This window comes from Labeo rohita, chromosome 15 (assembly GCF_022985175.1).
Source record: "Labeo rohita strain BAU-BD-2019 chromosome 15, IGBB_LRoh.1.0, whole genome shotgun sequence".
NCBI classification, from domain to species: domain Eukaryota; kingdom Metazoa; phylum Chordata; class Actinopteri; order Cypriniformes; family Cyprinidae; genus Labeo; species Labeo rohita.
Genome location: NC_066883.1, coordinates 28,074,645 through 28,093,188, shown reverse-complemented (window position 1 = coordinate 28,093,188; position 18,544 = coordinate 28,074,645). Strand labels below are relative to the sequence as shown.

At 37.2% G+C, this 18,544-nt stretch overlaps 1 protein-coding gene across 2 annotated transcripts; it reads right to left on the bottom strand.

Moving 5' to 3' along the window:
• Positions 1-1,160: 1,160 nt before the first annotated feature.
• Positions 1,161-17,321, bottom strand: brca2 (BRCA2 DNA repair associated). Of its 2 annotated transcripts, none has more exons than XM_051129973.1 (27): positions 17,211-17,321; positions 16,858-16,950; positions 16,536-16,757; positions 16,383-16,455; positions 16,249-16,292; positions 16,114-16,142; positions 15,690-15,801; positions 14,903-14,958; positions 14,689-14,770; positions 13,872-14,567; positions 10,110-13,793; positions 9,918-10,019; positions 9,737-9,806; positions 9,276-9,646; positions 8,946-9,136; positions 8,625-8,812; positions 7,672-7,842; positions 7,224-7,578; positions 6,986-7,141; positions 6,748-6,895; positions 6,548-6,657; positions 6,228-6,429; positions 5,979-6,145; positions 5,752-5,890; positions 5,396-5,649; positions 4,290-4,415; positions 1,161-2,928 (listed from the first exon to the last, which is right to left on the bottom strand). In XM_051129973.1, the coding sequence occupies exons 2-27, from the start codon at positions 16,889-16,891 to the stop codon at positions 2,584-2,586; spliced, it is 8,127 nt and encodes a 2,708-aa protein (XP_050985930.1). In that variant the 5' UTR covers positions 16,892-16,950; positions 17,211-17,321; the 3' UTR covers positions 1,161-2,583. The 2 variants fall into 2 exon arrangements, with proteins under 2 accessions (XP_050985930.1, XP_050985929.1); XM_051129972.1 differs by having other exon boundaries at positions 17,170-17,311.
• Between the last annotated feature and the right edge of the window lie 1,223 nt (positions 17,322-18,544).

Genomic DNA, 18,544 nt, shown 5'->3' with positions numbered 1-18,544 from the left:
ATGCAATACTGACTTTTAAACTCGCAACTGCAAGTTTAAATTTCACAGTTCTGAGGGAAAAGTCAGAATTGTGAGATGTAAACTTGCAATTCTGAGAAAAAAAGCTTTATTTATCAGTTTTGCAAGTATTGCAATACTGATATTTGCAAGTATTGCAAGTTCATATTAAGCAATACTGATTTTAAACCTTGCAATTGTGAGTTTATGAGTTCTGAGAACAAAGCTTTATTTTTCAGAAATGTAAGTTCATAATATGCAATACTGACTTTAAAACTTGCAACTGCAAGTTTATATCTCACAATTCTGATAAAAAGTAACAATTGTGAGATATAAACTCGCTAAACTCACAATTCTGAGAAACTCAACAGTTTGTCTCACAGTTCTGACTTTATTTCTCAAAAATGTGGCTATTTCTCAGAATTTAGTTTATATCACGCAGTACTGACTATAACTCGCAATTCTGAGAAAAAAGCTTTATTTCTCAGAATTGCGAGTTCATATTACACAATACTGATTTTAAAACTTTTATAGTTTATATCTCGCAGTTCTGAGAAAAAGTCAGAATTGTGAGATGTAAACTTGCAGTTGAGGAAAAAAAAAGTCACAAATGTGAGATATAAACTCGCAATTCTGTGAAAAAAAGGTTTATTTGTCAGAATTTCGAGTTCATAATATGCAATATTGACTTTAAAACTTGCAACTGCAAGTTTATATCTCAATTCTGAGAAAAAGTCACAATTGTGAGATATAAACTCGCAATTCTGAGAAACAAAGTCCTGCTTCTCACAATTCTGACTGTGACTTTATTTCTTAGAATCGAGTTAATTTCATGCAATACTGACTTTATATCTCGCAATTGAAAAAAAAAAAAAAAAAAGCCAGAATCGCAAGTTTGCCACACAATTCTGACAAAAACAAGTCCGATTTTTGAGTTTGTCTCAGTTCTGACTTTATTTCTCAAAAATGTGGCTATTTCTCAGAATTGAGTTAATTTCCTGCAGTACTGACTTTTTCGCAATTGAGAAAAAAAAAAAATCAGAATTGCGAATTTGTCTCACACAGTTCTGAGAAAAACAAGTCAGAATTGCGAAATGTAAACTCACAGTTGTGAGAAAAATAATAGAGGCAAAAATATGAAATAAGTCACAATTACCTTCCATTCCAGTTTAGTACTTAATACTAGTTCAAGAAAAACTAAAAAAGCTGTAGTCTTTACAATTTATTCTACCACAAGTATTTTCAGACTGGACTCATGGAAACATTTTTGGCCACAATAATGCTATTCTCTGTCAACCACTAACAGATATCATCTTCAGTGCCTCTTTTGCTACACAACAGGAGTGTCAGCTATCTTTATCATTGTGGGCCAGAGATCTTAAAATAGAGCTGGATATGTGCTGAGTCAGCGCATTCTCAATGACGAGATGATAGATGTAAAACTGAACACTGTGGAGGAAAGCCACTGATGGCAGCTAACTGCAAATCTGGCATGTCTGTGGTTTTCTGAAGCATTCCTTGACGAGCAAACAGATTATGGGGTTGCTTCTAAATTTCAAAAATCCTTAAAACTGATCTGAAGAGCAAACGACCACATTCTATATTTTCTCTAGAGTGAATGATTGGAATTGTAATATTAGGAACGCAGATTATTAAATATGACAATGTTCTGTTTGGAAGAGAAGAAATCCCTTTGTCTGCATTTGCGGTCTGTTAAATAAGCTCTGACGGTGAGTTTGCCAGCGAGATGAAGAAAAGTATGCCAGACTTGTGTTTGTCATGCCCATTTCTTCCTCGCTGCCAATATTTGGTGGTTATTAAGCAATATATTCACATTACTTGTTCCATTCTCATTTCTTTAGATTTAATATGAAAATTGCAGACAGGATTTCACAATCTTCCTACAGAGTTGAACAGTTTGCTGCAAGCCAAATGCAAGTGTTAAAGCGCCACCTGCTGTTCATTAATAAAAAAAGCATTTTGAAATAACAGATTGTGATTTCAGTTTTTAAATTTTTATATTTCTTGAAAAAGAAAGCAAATGTCGAGTGTAAACGTAAAAATAACACCTCTTCTCAGTAAACTGCACAATTTGATCTACTAATGTCTGTAGCACAAACAGTGCATGTTAAGTGCAAAAGTTTAATATTTCAAGTATAGCAATATTAGTAAGCAATGCTTGTCTTAGCAATGCAGCTAATGTCACCTTCGCACAAAATTACTTTCCATCTTTTAATAAAAATTAAAATATATAAACATATTTTACATATACTTTTTACATATACTTCACTTTTTTACCCCCCTGAACATTGCTAGCTTTCGTACTATTGTAGTACAATTACATACAACAAGAAAAAAGGTTTAAAAATGATTACAGTAGTTGTAAAAAGGTGCATTTACCATCCGAGAACCACAGTAAACCAGGCAACTAGAAAGCAAAGACACAACCGAGCCATTTGCTTTCTCTCTCAACAGTAGAAACGGTGCTTTCATTACCCATAGTTGTCAAAGCCTTGAATGATGGAATTCATTCTTGAGTTTCAACTCACATTTAGTGTTTCACCATGAGAGTCGTAAGTTTCCCCTTCAGCCTTCCAGTAACGCCTGGGTGTCTATCATCGCCAGCTCTTCATCGTTCACCCACTTCTCCTCTCCTGGTGGGGGACGTGAGGCTCGAGGTGATTCATTCTGCGGAGGTTTGGGAGTCACAGATCTCCTTGGGGGATTAAAGGTCCTGTTAACGCAGGGAGAAGCAGTGGTTTTCAGAGGATTGATGGGTGGAGGAGATGGGATACGTGACAGGTAGTCCAAACCGCGTCTTCTTTTCAAACTTTTGGGGTCTTTTCCCTCGCTGTTACATGCAGGTGCAGGAGCTCTCCTATTTAGTGGAGTGAAAGGCGAAAACATGCTGGTTTTCTGCTGTGGGGTTACCTGGGAATTTCAACACAAGGCATAATAAATGGATACTGGATCTAGTGAACATGCATAAATGTAAAGTAAGAATGAACGGACCATTAAGGCACATAGATGTAATATATATTTAAAAAAAAAAAAAAATACACAGTTTACATAAATAAAAATCAGCAAACACTGTGGAACCAAATAAACATGAAACTTCCACTATCACCTTAGATAAATAGCAGAAGTCAACAGGCTTTTCAAAATCCAAAATATTTTTAAAACAGGCGCTTTTGCATTTCGTTTTGAAACTGTTCCGTCATGGTCTTCTTTCTCTCCTCTCTCTTCTTGTCAGTCAGCTTGACATGAAATCTGATCTGTGATGCGACTGTCGTTCGGCACACTGCACTGAGCAGCCACGTTTAGTTTTAATTGTATTGTCTGTTCTCTAACTTTTTAACAATTTATTGATAAACCTTGTTTTTGTCTTAAGAGATCAAGTCGGTGACACCAATTCGTATTCTTCACAGTAGTGTATGCGCATGCATGCATGTTTCATACAGATTACATAATCGCAGAACATTTGTTGTCTTTTTTAAATAATTTTTTTTAAAAGTAGACATTTCACTCCTATATATTTTTCATGTCTGTAGTGTTTTTGAAGTTTTGCACTCAAGTTCACAGGGAGTGAGACGGCATAAAGCACATCTGTTTGCTTTCATTATTTTACAAAAGCGCAACGTTTTGTTATTCTGAGTGTGCACAAATAAACTTAAGAGTCTAAACAGATAAAAAGAGTCTTTACAGATTCGAAAGATGTATTACTTTATCAGTATGACCAAAAATGACGGAGTATTTTAAGAGCAAGTGACCACACCGGCACCTCCATCGGTCATGCAGTGAGAGGCTACTATTCAGCTTCCACAATCCACACACATTTTGCTAGGTTAACATTAGATTGAGCTGCTATGTAAAGCTGCTACTACATCCACTTTCTAAATGAAAATCCATATTTGATGTCGATGAATGATAGCTGAGTGTTTGGATGTCCTGTCCGATGTACTATATTACCAACTGTTAATGATCTGTCCGTCACGAACTGCAGGATGACTTCACCACTTCCTGTGGAATTTTTGCGACTAAGCAACTTCTAATAGACTAAAGGTTTGTCGACTAATAGGGGGGCAGCCCTAGTGCGAACATCTGTATACAATTAGTAACTGAAACAATAACAGTTACAGCTACATTTTTTTTTTATTTTTCTTAAGAAGTAGGTGCTTTCATGTCTATAGAAGAAAAACGGTTTGGAGTTAATAATTACAGTGATGGTTGCCTTAACGAGCACCACTAATAAAACCAATCTTTCACCACATAAAAAGAAAACTCATACTAACCCAGCCGTTAATTTTTGGATTAGACTGCACACCAGGAGTTCTTGGAGACTGAAAAGAACCCAAGACACCTGAAGGAACCACATCTGAGAGCTTCTCCTCCGCAATGCTGAAAAACCGCTCACAAGTCTGTAAACAACGAACGCGTCTAATAAGCAATAACGAAAGACACGAGGAATCACCCTTTGATTCTACATACTTAAAGGATTAGTTCACTTCCAGAATAACAATTTCCTGATAATTTACTCACCCCCATGTCATCCAAGACGTTCATGTCCGTCTTTCTTTAATCTAAAAGAAATTAAGGTTTTTGAGGAAAACATTCCAAGATTTTTCTCCATATAGTGGACTTCAATGGGAGCCAATGGGTTGAAGGTCCAAATTGCAGTTTCAAAGCAGCTTTTAAGGGCTCTACACGATCCCAGCTGAGACATAAGGGTCTTATCAAGTGAAACGATTGGTCATTTTCTTGAAAAAACAAAACAAAAAGCATATTTGCACTACATTGACTTCATGCTTTACATAGCCACGCATGGTTAGTTCTTTGTCCGTGTACTCCGGTTTAAAAAGATAGGGTAGGGCGAAAAACTCCATCTCATTTTCTCCTCCAACTTCAAAAATCGTTTAACGTTGTTTTATCTTTTAATGTAACAAGCATTTGACTTTCTTTTCACGTTTGCTTTATAAACATTGGTTCAGTGCTTCCGCCTATATCGTACACACCTTTCCAACATGACTGTAATGAGTGAAGTCGAGCTAGTGCAAGACGAGCATTTGTGGTTAAAAGAATATACATTTGTTTTTTTTAAAAAATGACTAATCGTTTTGCTAGATAAGACCCTTTTTCCTCAGCTGCGATCGTGTAGAGCCCTTTGAAGTTGCACTGACACTGCAATTTGGACCTTTAACCCGTTGATCCCCATTGAAGTCCACTACAGTATATGGAGAAAAATCCCAGATTGTTTTCTTCAAAACACTTAATTTCTTTTCAACTGAAGAAAGACTTGAACATCTTGGATGACATGGGGGTGAGTAAATTATCAGGAATTTTTTATCCCAGAAGTGAACTGATTCTTTAAAAACAAAAGTTTAAAAGCTGATTCATTAACCTGGACAAAAGTCTTCAGACGGGTCATAGCTTCTTGCAGATGGGATTCTTTGGGGTTTACAGAGAATACTGCTTGTTCTCCTGCATAAAGGCTTGGCACAGGTCCAGAGAGCGGTTTCACCTGAAGATTACCAAGAGCGACCAGTGCTCGTGGCTTTACTAGCTCTTCTACAGATAACTGCTCTAGACTACAGTAGGTTCTCACAGAGACCAGGTCAAAGTTCTCATCCACAAGATGCAGTAATGGGCAATGGCCTGAGAAGATATGCAAACAGTCACAATGCATTTGAAGATATTAAGGATTGAGGAAACTAAGTGTTAGACTCGTTGGGTAAATGATGAATTAACAAAACTTACCTTGTTTGCCTTCTATGGAGACAATACATCCCACAATGTCCACCTCCCCACAAGGTGAGCTGAATTGAGGGTTTTGAAGATCTTTGAATCGTACGCATTCTCGAGCATGGAAATGCTGATGCAACCATTCTGGAGACACCTGGCTCAATCACATTTTATGTATGACCATTTCACATCCTTGTAATGAAAACAGGGAAGTAATCTGAGTTGCTAAATATTTACTTTACCTCAATATCCTTGAAGAGTGTTTTTTTGGTGGCAGTGAGCTGGATGTGAGCAATGCCTGAGCGTTTCTTCCCCTCTGATGTGGCAAGGTGATACGCCCTATATCTGTGGCCCTCTCTTAACAAGCCATACAAGTCCTGTGACGGGCGCCAGATATTCAGGGTGTACACTAGGAAATGAAATAGCACCCAGGTTAAACTGGCTACTTCAACACCTAAACAAATAGTAAAGATGATATCCACTTGGCTCACCACAGTTGCTCTGCAGGTCATTGGCATCAGTAATGCTGAGCTTCCAAACAGGAGTGACATCTCGATTGGGACACCCACCCTCGGCCTCCTGGGCTTCCATCACAGCCTTCTGCACACGCTCCTGTAGCTCTGCCTGCCTCCTTTCCTCCAAAGAGCGTCTGTACTTACTCACTGCATCCATCTGCCTTGCACTTAGATGGGTCTACTCGAAAGGTACAAAAAGTTTAAAATTTTGATTTATTGACCACTTCTTTATATTTACTACTATTTGTAAAAAAAAAAAAAAAAAAAAATCCATTAAAGTGTTAACAAAGAGGAACCTCAACAGCAGGATCCCTCTCCATTGCCTCATACAAATCTTCCCCATCCTGCAGAGCTTCAATCTCATGTCGACCAAATGTCCTCCTTTGTCCTCGACTTTTCTTTTTACCTTATACACGGAGGAAAAAAAATGTTCATCAATCCTTAAATGCTTACATACAAACCTTATAAAGCTTAATGTAAAAGAAAAACTACCTACCTTCCATTTCTTTTTCAAATTGAGTCTGTATTTTGGAAATAAGAAGATCCATGGATTTGTGCTTGGAGTTGCTGTGTTTTCTGGCCTCTCGATCTTCAGCACGATCGTTGCGAAATATAAAGACACCATTGGGCTTCTTCTCCATCCACTGTTTGATGACAAAACCAGACATTTGTTTGGTACAAAAGCAAAATTACTCAGCTTTTACACATCAAAGAGCTGTTGAGGTGGAGCAGACCTGAGTGGGGTAACTTCTCAACACCACAATGTTCACACAGCTCACAACACCTCCAGCAGTGAACAGTGATGATAGTGTGAGGCTGATGGGCCGAGGGTCACGGTAGTACCCCAACTTAGTGTCCCATCGAGCTCGTCTTGTGCTGTTGGCTGAAATCTGAAATTCAGAAATGACAAATCAAATCAAGTCTGATAGGATATAGATCACATGTATCACCTTAGTTAAACTCCAACTTCACCTTTAGCATCAGAGATTCAGGAGCTTCCAGTGGAGGACAGGCTTCTTGGGAACCAACCAACTCGGCTCCACTGGTCACAATCTTATCACCGATTCTGAGACGGCCCTTGTTCAGCATGGCAGAGAGTGGAGGGTCTAACAAGCCTTTGATGGAGTACCAGCCATCTGTGAGCCAGACCACACAGGACTCCATCTTTGCATTAGGAGTTTTGTCATCTTTCATTGGCTTTTCTGGATTTTGAGGAGTTTGAGCAACACCACATACACAGAGCACTAATGTCTTAGCTGGAGTGTCATCCCTCTCCATGATCCTCCTGAGAGCGGATCTCTGGCTGTGGTCCACTTCCACATCATATCTAATTGCAAATACCAAACAGTTATGAGTTATGTTTGAGAAATATTGTCTGAAAAAGTATTTCTAAGATTTCCTGAAGAGTTTCTAAGAATACCTGAATTTTAGCTGCAAAAGTACTTGCTCTGGAGTCAAACATAGGCCACCCATCAAATCTGGAAATGTTCTTTCCATGGAGGCCCGTTTCCATACAATCCATCGGTAATGGTTGAACACCCAGGCATCACTGATCAGTTTGGGATCAACACCAGGCGTGTCACACAATGCTCTGACAAAAAAAAAAAAAGGTACATTATCCAAATAACTTAATGAAAACTGTTGTTCTGCAAGATAACAGTACCTTTTAGCATGTACAGTTGAAGTCAGAAGTTTATATACACCTTGCAGGATCAGCAAAATGTTAATTCTTTTACCAAAATGCATATTATTTTTTATTTAGTACAGACCTGAATAAGATATTTCACATAAAAGACATCTACATATAGTCCACAAGACAAAATAATACTTGAATCTATAAAAAATTACCCTTGCTCAAAAGTTTACATACACTTGATTCTTAATAATGTGTTGTTAACAGAATGATCCACAGCTGTGATTATTTTATTTGCTTTGTTTAGTGATAGTTTTTCATGAGTCCCCTGTTTGTCCTGAACAGTTAAACTGACCACTGTTCTTCAGAAAAATCCTTCAGGTCCCACAGCATTTTTGGGTCTTTGAACCCTTTCCAACAATGACTGTATGATTTTGAGATCCATCTTTTTACACTGAGGACGACTGAGGGACTCATATGCAACTATTACAGAAGGTTCAAATGCTCGCTGATGCTTCAGAAGAAAAAACGATGCATTTTTGCCTAAATACCATATTTATTTTTTGATTTAGTACTGCCCTTCAGAAGCTACTTACATGTTTCCCAGAAGACAAAATAAGTGAAATTTACCCTGATCTTCAAATTAAGTTTTCCCTGGCTCTTAATGCATTGTTTTTCCTAGATGCACTAGTTGTACATCATGTAGAGTCACGCAGTGTTAAAATGCACCATATGTTTACCTATAAAATTCGTCTTTGCCCACAGTACCCTTATTGTCTGAAACCAACCAGCCTCCATCTGCCAGCTGGACAGCACCAGACTCATTGAGGAGTTCACGTTTGAAGAAGTCATTACAGTCAAATCTGAATGATTCAGCATTTTCACTTGTTATTTGTAAGATCTTGTGAGGTACTCCATGCTGATGCAGCTGAGATGGAGAAAGATTAAAAAAAAAAAATAATAATAATAATAATAATAAGTGAAATGTACCTTCTCCAAAGTATAGTACTGCAATGACTTAAAACACAGTGGAACGATCACAAAAAGTTATCAAAATGTACCTCCTCCTGTGTGTATTGACCAGGACATTTGCATCCCACAGCATCTCTCAGACCTATTCTGGGATTACCAGAAGTTTTGGCAAGGTAAAGCCTGCCAGGGAGAGGACGAATAGTCTGCCTTTTCTTCTTTCGGAGTCTCATGTCTTGCATATCCCTGGCTAGGCTCAAGGTCTCCTGGCAAGGCTCTGTGTCTAACATCCCAAGAAAAAAAAAAAAAAAAAAAATCAGGATTCATTGCTCTATTCACAGAATCATTAATTTTCAATTACAACCCCAATGATGAGACAATATATATTTAAAATACAAAATTAAAACAGAATAAATGGCTACCTTTCTCTTCAGAGTCCATGATTTTCAAAGGCACGCTTTCCACTGAAGTGGTTGGTTTAGGGTTAGAACCCTCAAGTAGCTTCTTCTCATCACAATATTGTGCAACACTGTCACTATGTGATGTAGAAATTGTCATATTTTGGTCTATTTGATTGCTATGTTCAGTTGTTTCTTTGTTGTCCTTCTTGAAAGGTGGGACAAAACCAGTGGACACTTTAGAGACATCTTGACAGTTTGATGTCCTAGTCTTTATACCCTTTTGGAAAGGGGGCACAAACACACCTCCTTTAGGGTCTGAGTTGCATCTGTTTTGGACAGACACAGTTGAACACTGTTGCTTGAGGTCATTTGACTTTTGGTTCACAGGATACCTGCATATTTAAAAGAATTTGTAAGAATTAATGATATCTTGTGATATTAAATGGTAAAGAGTTGACTATTAAAACAATAAAACAACCTACCAATCTGGACCAGTGACATTTGGCTTGAGGTGGACATTGTAACTGAAGACACGCCTGTCTCTTAGAGTTCCTACAACAGGAATTACATGAACATGCATAAGTTAAATATAGCACCTCGTAATAAAATAAAAAGCTTAAGTGTTTAATTTTTATTTATTTATTTATAAATAAAAGATCTAACCATTTGGACAGCTTTTCAGTGGTGTGAGGCCTGAGGTCCTTGCATCTAACGTCCGGTCAAACTCTGAGAGAAGTTGTCTTTTCAAAGGAGGCTGACCTGAATCTAAACAGATCAAAGTATTATATAAAATAAGAGGTTAAAGAATAACATGAATAACATGGTTCAAAACATGAAACATTCTGTTGCCCATACCTGCTGCATTTCTGGCATCAAACGGACGCTTCCTTCTGTTATGGCCAAAAGATCCCTGAGCCTGAAGATCATGAACAGATGGACTTTTTTTGTCCTCTGTCATTGCCAAACTGGCTGATTCATTTAGGTCATCATCTGCCAGTAAAGCCTTAGTGCAAGCCATTGCTTCCTGCTCAAAGTACTTCTGCTGGGTGTCCGTGCAACTGTTAAAATCCAAAGAGTGCAAGTCTAGCTGTGCAGGTTCATTCTGAGTTGCTTTAGATGGCAAAGGATGTACAGTGGTTTTGGTTTGTCTGTCTTTAGGATGGCATTTTGAGGAATCACCCTGTAGAAGCTGGCTATCAGTAGCAGTAATTTGGGCATCACAATCTCTGAATAATTTAGAAGCTTCCTCAAGGGCAACTTTTGATACAGACACACCTTTCCCACTTGCGGTGCTGAAACCATAATTATTCTTGTTTAGATGTTCAAACAGTAGGTTTCCATCCACTACGTCCTCACTGCTTTTATGAGAACTATTAGTTTGAGGTGGAACGTCCTCAGATGACACATTTTCCTCTTCACAATCCTTAAGGATACTCGTGGCCCTCTCAAGTGCGGTAGCAGAGACGGCCACCTTCTTCCCACCTGCTGTAGAGAAACCAGTGTTGTTTCCTAAAGAATTTTCAGGTCCATGACGGAAGAAGGTGTCATCACATCCTGCAAAAGCCGCTCTAACCTCACTCAGTGCCTTTTCAGAGACAGTAACATCTTTGCCACTGGCAGTGGTGAAACCGTGACAGCCTTGGTGCTGAAGACTCCCAGAAGCTAAACTCTCCTCCTCACAATCTTTAAAAAGATTTTTTGCCCTTTGCAGGGCAGCAGCAGAGAAGGCAACCTTCTTCCCACCGGCTGTACTGAATCCTATACTTCTTCCTGAAGAATCCCCAGTCTCATGCTTATGACTGCAACCTGCAAATGCCGTCAGTGGCTTTTCTGAGACATCACTGAAACCTTTAAAGTTTTGGTGTTGAGGATCTTCAGATGATAAACTTTCCTCTTCACAATCTCTGAAGAGATTCTTTGCTTTCTGCAGCCCAACAGCAGAGACAGCCACCTTCTTTCCACCTGCTGTTGAGAATCCTTTGTGTATTCCTATAGAACTAGTGTCCGTTTGGATATCAACAACCGGCTTTGTTTTAGGAGATCCATCAGCACATGAGAAACCATCAACAGACTCAGATAACAGGTCCTTAGCTCTCTGCAGTGCTCCAGCTGAGACGGACACCTTCTTACCACTGGCAGTACTGAAACCACAGTTGCCATTAGGAGGAAGCAACTCAGAAGGATGCTTAAATTCACTTTGAAGGCTTTTCTCCTTAAATAGTTCTTCCTGAGGAGGTTGCTGGACTGAAGAAGGCTGCAGTGAGAAGGCATTAGTCAGGTCAGAGTCTCTAAAAACAGTGTTGGCCTCAATGAGAGACATATTTGAAAATGTCACACTTTTAGAATTTGGAGTAAATGCACTTTTAACATCCAGTTTCTCATTCTTTCCCTCCATTTTCACAGATTCCAAGTCAATATTTTCATCACAGTCTTTAAATATGTTCTTTGCCTTCTTAAGGGCACTGGCAGAAATGGAAACTCCTTTCCCACTGGCAGTCTGAAAGCCATAGCTTTCCTCTGACTGAGGCAAAAAAGTTTCTGAGGGACAAATCTTTGCAAAAACTTCCTTGGAATCATTGCTAGATTTCCATTCTTGGAAGACCTTCTCACTGCTGAAGGAAGGATTATCCACACTATCAGATATTTCAGTTACTAAGTGTGGTTGACTTATTTTCATGGAGGTTTTACTCCTAGAAACAGCTTTTGTTTTTGTTGACATAGAGGCATCAAGTTTTCCAGATTCATGGAGAGCGGGTTTGTGAGTTTGCGACTCCACGCTGTCAACATCATTAAGAAGTCTTCTTGCTTGCAGAAGAGCCTTTTCAGACACTTTCAGCTTTGCTCCCCTAGCTGTACTAAATCCAAAATGACTATTGGAGTCAACACAAACAACATCTGTTTTTCCACCTAAACAATTCTGCTCCATTCCTTCATTTCCTGCCAGCTGCTTATTTATCTCTTTACAAGCTGCATTTACATCTCCACAGCTGAAATTTCCATCATTTGCAGTTTGAACATAGGTTTTATTTTCTGTGTTCGTACTGTCAGAAGTATTGACTGAAGGCACTATTTCCGCACAGTCTGGTTTTATTATGCCAATCTTGACGTCTTTATTATATATGGCTTTTTGATCATCCTCTTCAAAAAAGTGCCTCGCATCGTTTAAACTCTTTTCTGAGATGCTTATAGCTTCCCCTTTAGCAGTTTTAAAACCAAAACAATGGATTGGAGCACTCTTCTGCCTGTCCTCAGCCACTGACAAAGGCACAGTGCCATTTTGTGTTTCCTTTGACATGGTACACGTTAATTTGTCAGCAATTTGAATATGATCAGAACTGTTTACTGAAGAAGCATCCATCTTGATGGGATGCTTTCCTTTCACACCATCGCAGTTAAAACTATCGTCAAAGTCGATGCCATTGAGTATATCTGGATCCCACTCTTTTTCTGTAGTGTGGTTGTCTAAGCCAGGATTTGTCGGTTTGAACTGTGTAAATTCATGTTGACTATTTGCTTCCTCTAAAAGATTGCACAATTCTGTAACATCAGCCTTTTGAGATGCTGTCAAAGTGCCATTCTTCTCATCATCGTCACGGCTGGAGTCCACTGCGGTGGGTTTTTCGAACACAGTCTGTCTTTCAGCACTACTTTTGAAATCCAGTTTTTGATGAATGCACTTTGATGAATCTGAACCTCTCCCCACTTTCTCTTTCAAAAGAGTCTCTGTTTTAAAGCCAACATCTGAAACTGTAATGTTCCTCTTTGAACCAGTTTTATAATCAGATTCATTTGACTGTGGTGAAGAGCAACTTGAAATATTAATTTTAAAGCTCTTTGGACTGTCACTCTTCGGAGCATCACTAACACGCACTCTTGATGCATGGGTAGGAAAGCTGGACTGTCCCAAGGGTGGTCTGTTTGCATTAGTGCTTCCTGAAATGGATTTGCACAATGTTTCTATTGTCTGATAATCTTTTGGACTAGTTCCATTTAAGGTGCTGATCAAAACATCCCCTGCAACTTCATCTAACGATGCTCTGGCCTTCATTATAGCCTCATTTGATATGGAAATGGACTTATTGTTTGCCGTTTTAAAAGAAGGAAAAAGCTCTTTGATGTCTGTGCAAGAGGCTGTCATACCATCCAAATCTGGAAAGGTGGTGGGGCAACCACTGTCGTGACTGATTTCAGAAGTTTTAAGCATGACTGTAGACTTGTTTGAAGAGTCCACAGTCACGTCTGCTAAATTAGAGACGTCATTGTGACTAACATCTTCATTCTTCTCCTCAAGTTCTGCTTTATATTGCACTTGGATATTTTGATCACTCTGTACAGGCAGTGCTCCTAGCATCTTTTCTTGTGTGAAATCCTCCGCAAATGCTTTGGAAAGCTGCGTCATATCCAGTCCATGGTCAAGATCATGGGGTTCTATAGATAACTCTTTGACATCTTGTGGCTGTGGATGATTATTGACAGCATTTTCATTGGTGATTCTGGACTCAGTAAGGTCACTACACACTTCTTCTATTGAGGGATCTTCTGTAAAATGCAATGCAAAAATGTTGTTTAAAATACGCACACAATATTCATAAGAATTTAACACAAGAACAATCTTACCTTTGAGCGTTTGGTCCAAACATACTGGCTGAGTTTCTTTGTGTCCAATTACTGTCTTTGACAGATCTGAACTTGGCACTTGATACACAAACTTTCTAGTCTTTCTAGTAGGCATGAAAGCAGATGATTTCTCTAACAAAGTCTTCTGACACTCAGCTCCTTCTGGATAAGATCCAGGGATAAGAAGTTTTACACTCTGTGAAAATGTTTGGCTACTTTCTGCAATGCAGTTGAAAACAGTACCGCCATTAGTTTCACTGGATGCTTCAATGTTGTGACTGTTTATCAAAGATGCGTCTGAACAATCGTTGAGAATGGATTCTGATAAACTTAGTGGGGTCCACTGAATGATGTCTTTATTTTTGCTTGGGCTTTTTGTTTCTACGTCATCCTGTAATATCTCTTCTGGCTCTGAAGTGAGAACAACTGATCTGACATCCTTTGAGCAATCTGTTATTCTCTTTCTGATCCTCTCTTTGGTTTTGATTTTTCGCAGAGTTGAAGTGCTGTTGCTGAAGAATATTGACAACACGTCCTCAGCACCATCAAGAACATTCTGCACTGTGCTGCGAACATCCCCATCCTCTATAGCGCTGGGAACCTTCTGCTTCCATAGTCCACTTGTATCGAAAGATGTATTTGGAGAGCAAACAGACTTTTCTACCAGGTCATCAGCCTGAAGTGTCTCACTTTTGACTATCATTGAAGAGAAAAGTACAAAATAATTTGCATTATCGTTACTGATGTGTATACATTTCAAATTAGCCATTTTACTTATTTCTTGTACAATTTTTTAAATATACAGAGTCAAACTCACCATTTTGTTTTAGTGCTGCATCACTCAATGTTGCATTGCTTGCAGAGTCTTTCGAGAGAGATGGAAATAGTTTCCGCACAAACTAGTGTGTATAAGAGTAAGAACAAGCAATCACCATTAATTACATGTTGGTTAAAACAAGCTGTCAGCATATCAGGCACTATAATCCAAACTTATTTACATTATATATACAGAAATTTAGATTTGCACTTACAATTGCTTCCTTGTCTTTGAGGCCACTTGATGATGGAGCGCGGTCCTCCGTTTTGGCTAAAGAGAAATAAGAATAACTCTTGCTGAATATCCCATATCTGATCAGGAGACCAAGGGAATTGCAACACATGCGATTCAATGGATTCAAGATACAATGGATTAATAAAATTGATTTTTAATGACTTTAACACTCTGACTTGTATTCGACATTGATGTTTTCATTGTTTCAATTTTTTTTATTTTCATCACATTACATTTTACATTCTCCTCTACTACACCGCCATCCATAAGTTTTTGAACAGTAAGATTTTCAATGTTTTTTAAAGAGGTCTCTTCTGCTCACCAAGGCTTCATTTATTTGATCCAAAGTACAGCAAAAACAGTACAATTTTGAAATATTTGTAAAATTTAAAATAACTGTTTTCTATTTTAATATATTTTAAAATGTAATTTATTCCTGTGATTTCAAAGAAATTATTCTAATATTCTGATTTGCTGATATTCCGATTGTAACATTATAAATGTCTTCATTATCACGTTTGGTCAATTTAAAGCATTGTTGCTAAATATAAGTAATAATTTCTAAAACTATTTTATTTTCAAATAGAAAACAGTTATTTTAAATAGTAAAAATATTTCAAAATTTTACTGTTTTTGCTGTATTTTAGATCAAATAAATGCAGGCCTGGTAAGCAGAAGAGACTTCTTTAAAAACATTAAAAATCTTGTGACTGGTAGTATAAATTCATCAAAGAGACGGGATTTAAGTTCATTTTTTTTATACATACGTAATATCACAGTGGGAGTCAAAGATGACGGTGTGTTAAAGGAGCTGGTCCAGGACAGGTCAGGGTTGATTTGTGCCCCAAGACTCTCCGATATCTGTTTTGCCGAACGTGCCTGTAACAGAACAAACTCAGTATTATGATTAATGTCCAGAATGCCATATGAACTTAATGTGAAACAGTGTTTGCAACCAATTTACATAATTGAACATGATCCTGAAACAGGATGGTTGAAGAGGAGAGTTAATAAATAAGAGGCTTTACTGCTTTAATAAGAGTGACATTAGCCAAAATTAAAATGTTTTAAAATTATGCTGAAAGATTTTACTTACACGCCACGAATGAGTCATGCAAAAAACAAAACCAACAACATAAATTCATTTTAAAAATATGACAAGACCAGTTTTGTAAAACTGTGTTGACTTACCAAAGTCCTTTTTGGTGTATCCAGAATGCCTTTGATGTCACATACGGATGTTGTTAAAAAACAGAATAGAAAACAAGCTTATTTTTTAAACTTTTAAAAGAAAGAAAAATGAAAGGCAGTCTAGGACTTGCTTACCAAAGCAATCTCTAGTTTTTTCACAGGATCTGTCAAACCTTTGACTACGAAGGAGAGGAGAGATTCATTAACCTTCTGCCTGACTTCTATATTACACATGAAATTCATATTCTCATACTCATAAACATAATTACCTGTCTTTGGCTGAATCAAACAAACAAGGGCTTGATTCTGTCCAGGGAAAAGCTGACAAGTCTCCATTCGCCACTGGGTGGAAGCAAAACAATTATACACAACTATGTTCTTTACATACACATACTTCATTGATCACACAACAAGTATGATACCTTCACAAGGGGACTCTTCATTAGGAATGGAGGCAGGGGACTGAAAGCGTTGTTGCTTAAATATTTTGGGTGTAGAAAACAGCTGACTGGCCAGGGCTGATGTCTCTGGTACTTTGACAGCCGCCTCCTCCTCCTCAACTTTTGAAATGTCAGGACGTCCTTCATCTCTGGAAACTTTTGCAGTCAACTCCTCAAACCAGTCAGGATAAAGAGGTCCAAGTTCTTAATTGACAATAAATCAGATGGTTTCAAAGACATGAAATATGCTAACGCAATATATATTTTTATTTTTTAAATCATTTATATTATTTTAAATGTCTACCTTTGTCAATTCGATGAAGGAAATTGTCAAACATGCTGCCATGAGTCTGACAGGGTTAAATCTGAACCAAGCACAATTATGTTGTCATTGGACCTACACATAAACAAACATAAAACCATAATTCGGTGTATCTTGTATCTCTGACAATAATGTGTCTGGATTACATTGTGTAGTTATCAAGGAACAGTTTGTCATCGAGATTTAAGCAACTGTAATTAGGTAACTATTCAATGTCATGAATATCACTGTTTACTCAGCTATCTGAACTAGCTAACGTTAACTTACAAACAGGAAAACACGACTGGAAGTTACCGTAAATGAACGTGTTGGCACAAATGAAAGGTTTTTGTTACTTCTAAGTTTTCGAAGTTCATTGAAATGTCTTCCTCATCTCCGATTTAGGATGTTTTATTTCCTGAAGACTTCTGTGAGGATGTGTTCATCCTACGCGTGGATAAAGCTGGTTTAACACAGCCCGCCAATAAGCGCCGTGTCGTCAACGGAAGAGAAGTTGTGTCGACCAATCAAAACGCGAGCGTCAGTTCAGGGGGCGGACTTACGTGAACCACTAAATCGAAACTGTTAATAGTTCATTACAGATCTATAACAATGAGAGAGCCGTATTTCTTTGCATATGATCTACTCTGATCCGTATTATAAAGTTGTGATACTTTTTTTCAGGATTCTTTGATGAATAAAAAGTTTAAAAGAATAGCATTTATTTAAAATAGAAATCTTTTCTAACAAAATAACAAAAAACTGTTCAAAAGTTTGGGGTCAGTAAATTTTTATTCTTTCTGTTTCACACCAAGGTGAATGTGTTAAATTAATAAAAAAGTGATAGCATAGATTTACATTGTTAGAAAATATTTATATTTTGAATAAATGCTGTTATTTTCAACTTTTTATTCATCAAAGAATTAGAATAAATTAGATTAGATTTAGATAAAGAATTAGATAAAATAAATACTGTCTTCATGAGCATAAGAGATTTCTTAAAAAATTATATATATATATATATATATATATGTATGTATATATATATATACACACTACCGTTCAAAAGTTTGGGGTCAGTACATTTTTATTGTTTTTTTTTTTTTTTTTTCAAGAAATTAATACTTTTATTCACCAAGGATGTACTTATGTTAATAATTAAAAGTTTCTTAAAAGTTAATAATAAATAATTTACATTGTTATAAAATATTTATATTTTGAACATACACTGTACTTTTTAAACTTGTTATTCATGAAAGAATCCTGAAAAAAAAATTACAGGTTCCAAAAAATATTTGGCAGCACAACTGTTGATATTATCCAACATTGATCATTCTAATAATAAATCCGCATATTAGAATGATTTCTGAAGGATCATGTGACACTTAAGACTGGAGTAACAGCTGATAAAAATTCAGCTTTTCATCACAGGAATAAATTCTATTTTAAAGTATGTTAAAATAAAAAACATTATTTTATATTTTAAAATCATTTTGCAATATTACAGTTTTTTTTTTTTTAATCAAATAAATACAGCCTTGATGAGCATAAGAGACTTCTTTAAAGACTATTACAAGTCTTACTGACCCCAAACTTTTGAACGGTAGTAGTATATATATATATATATATATATATATATATATATATATATAATATTAGGTCATTTGCAAACATTTTTTTTAGATATATT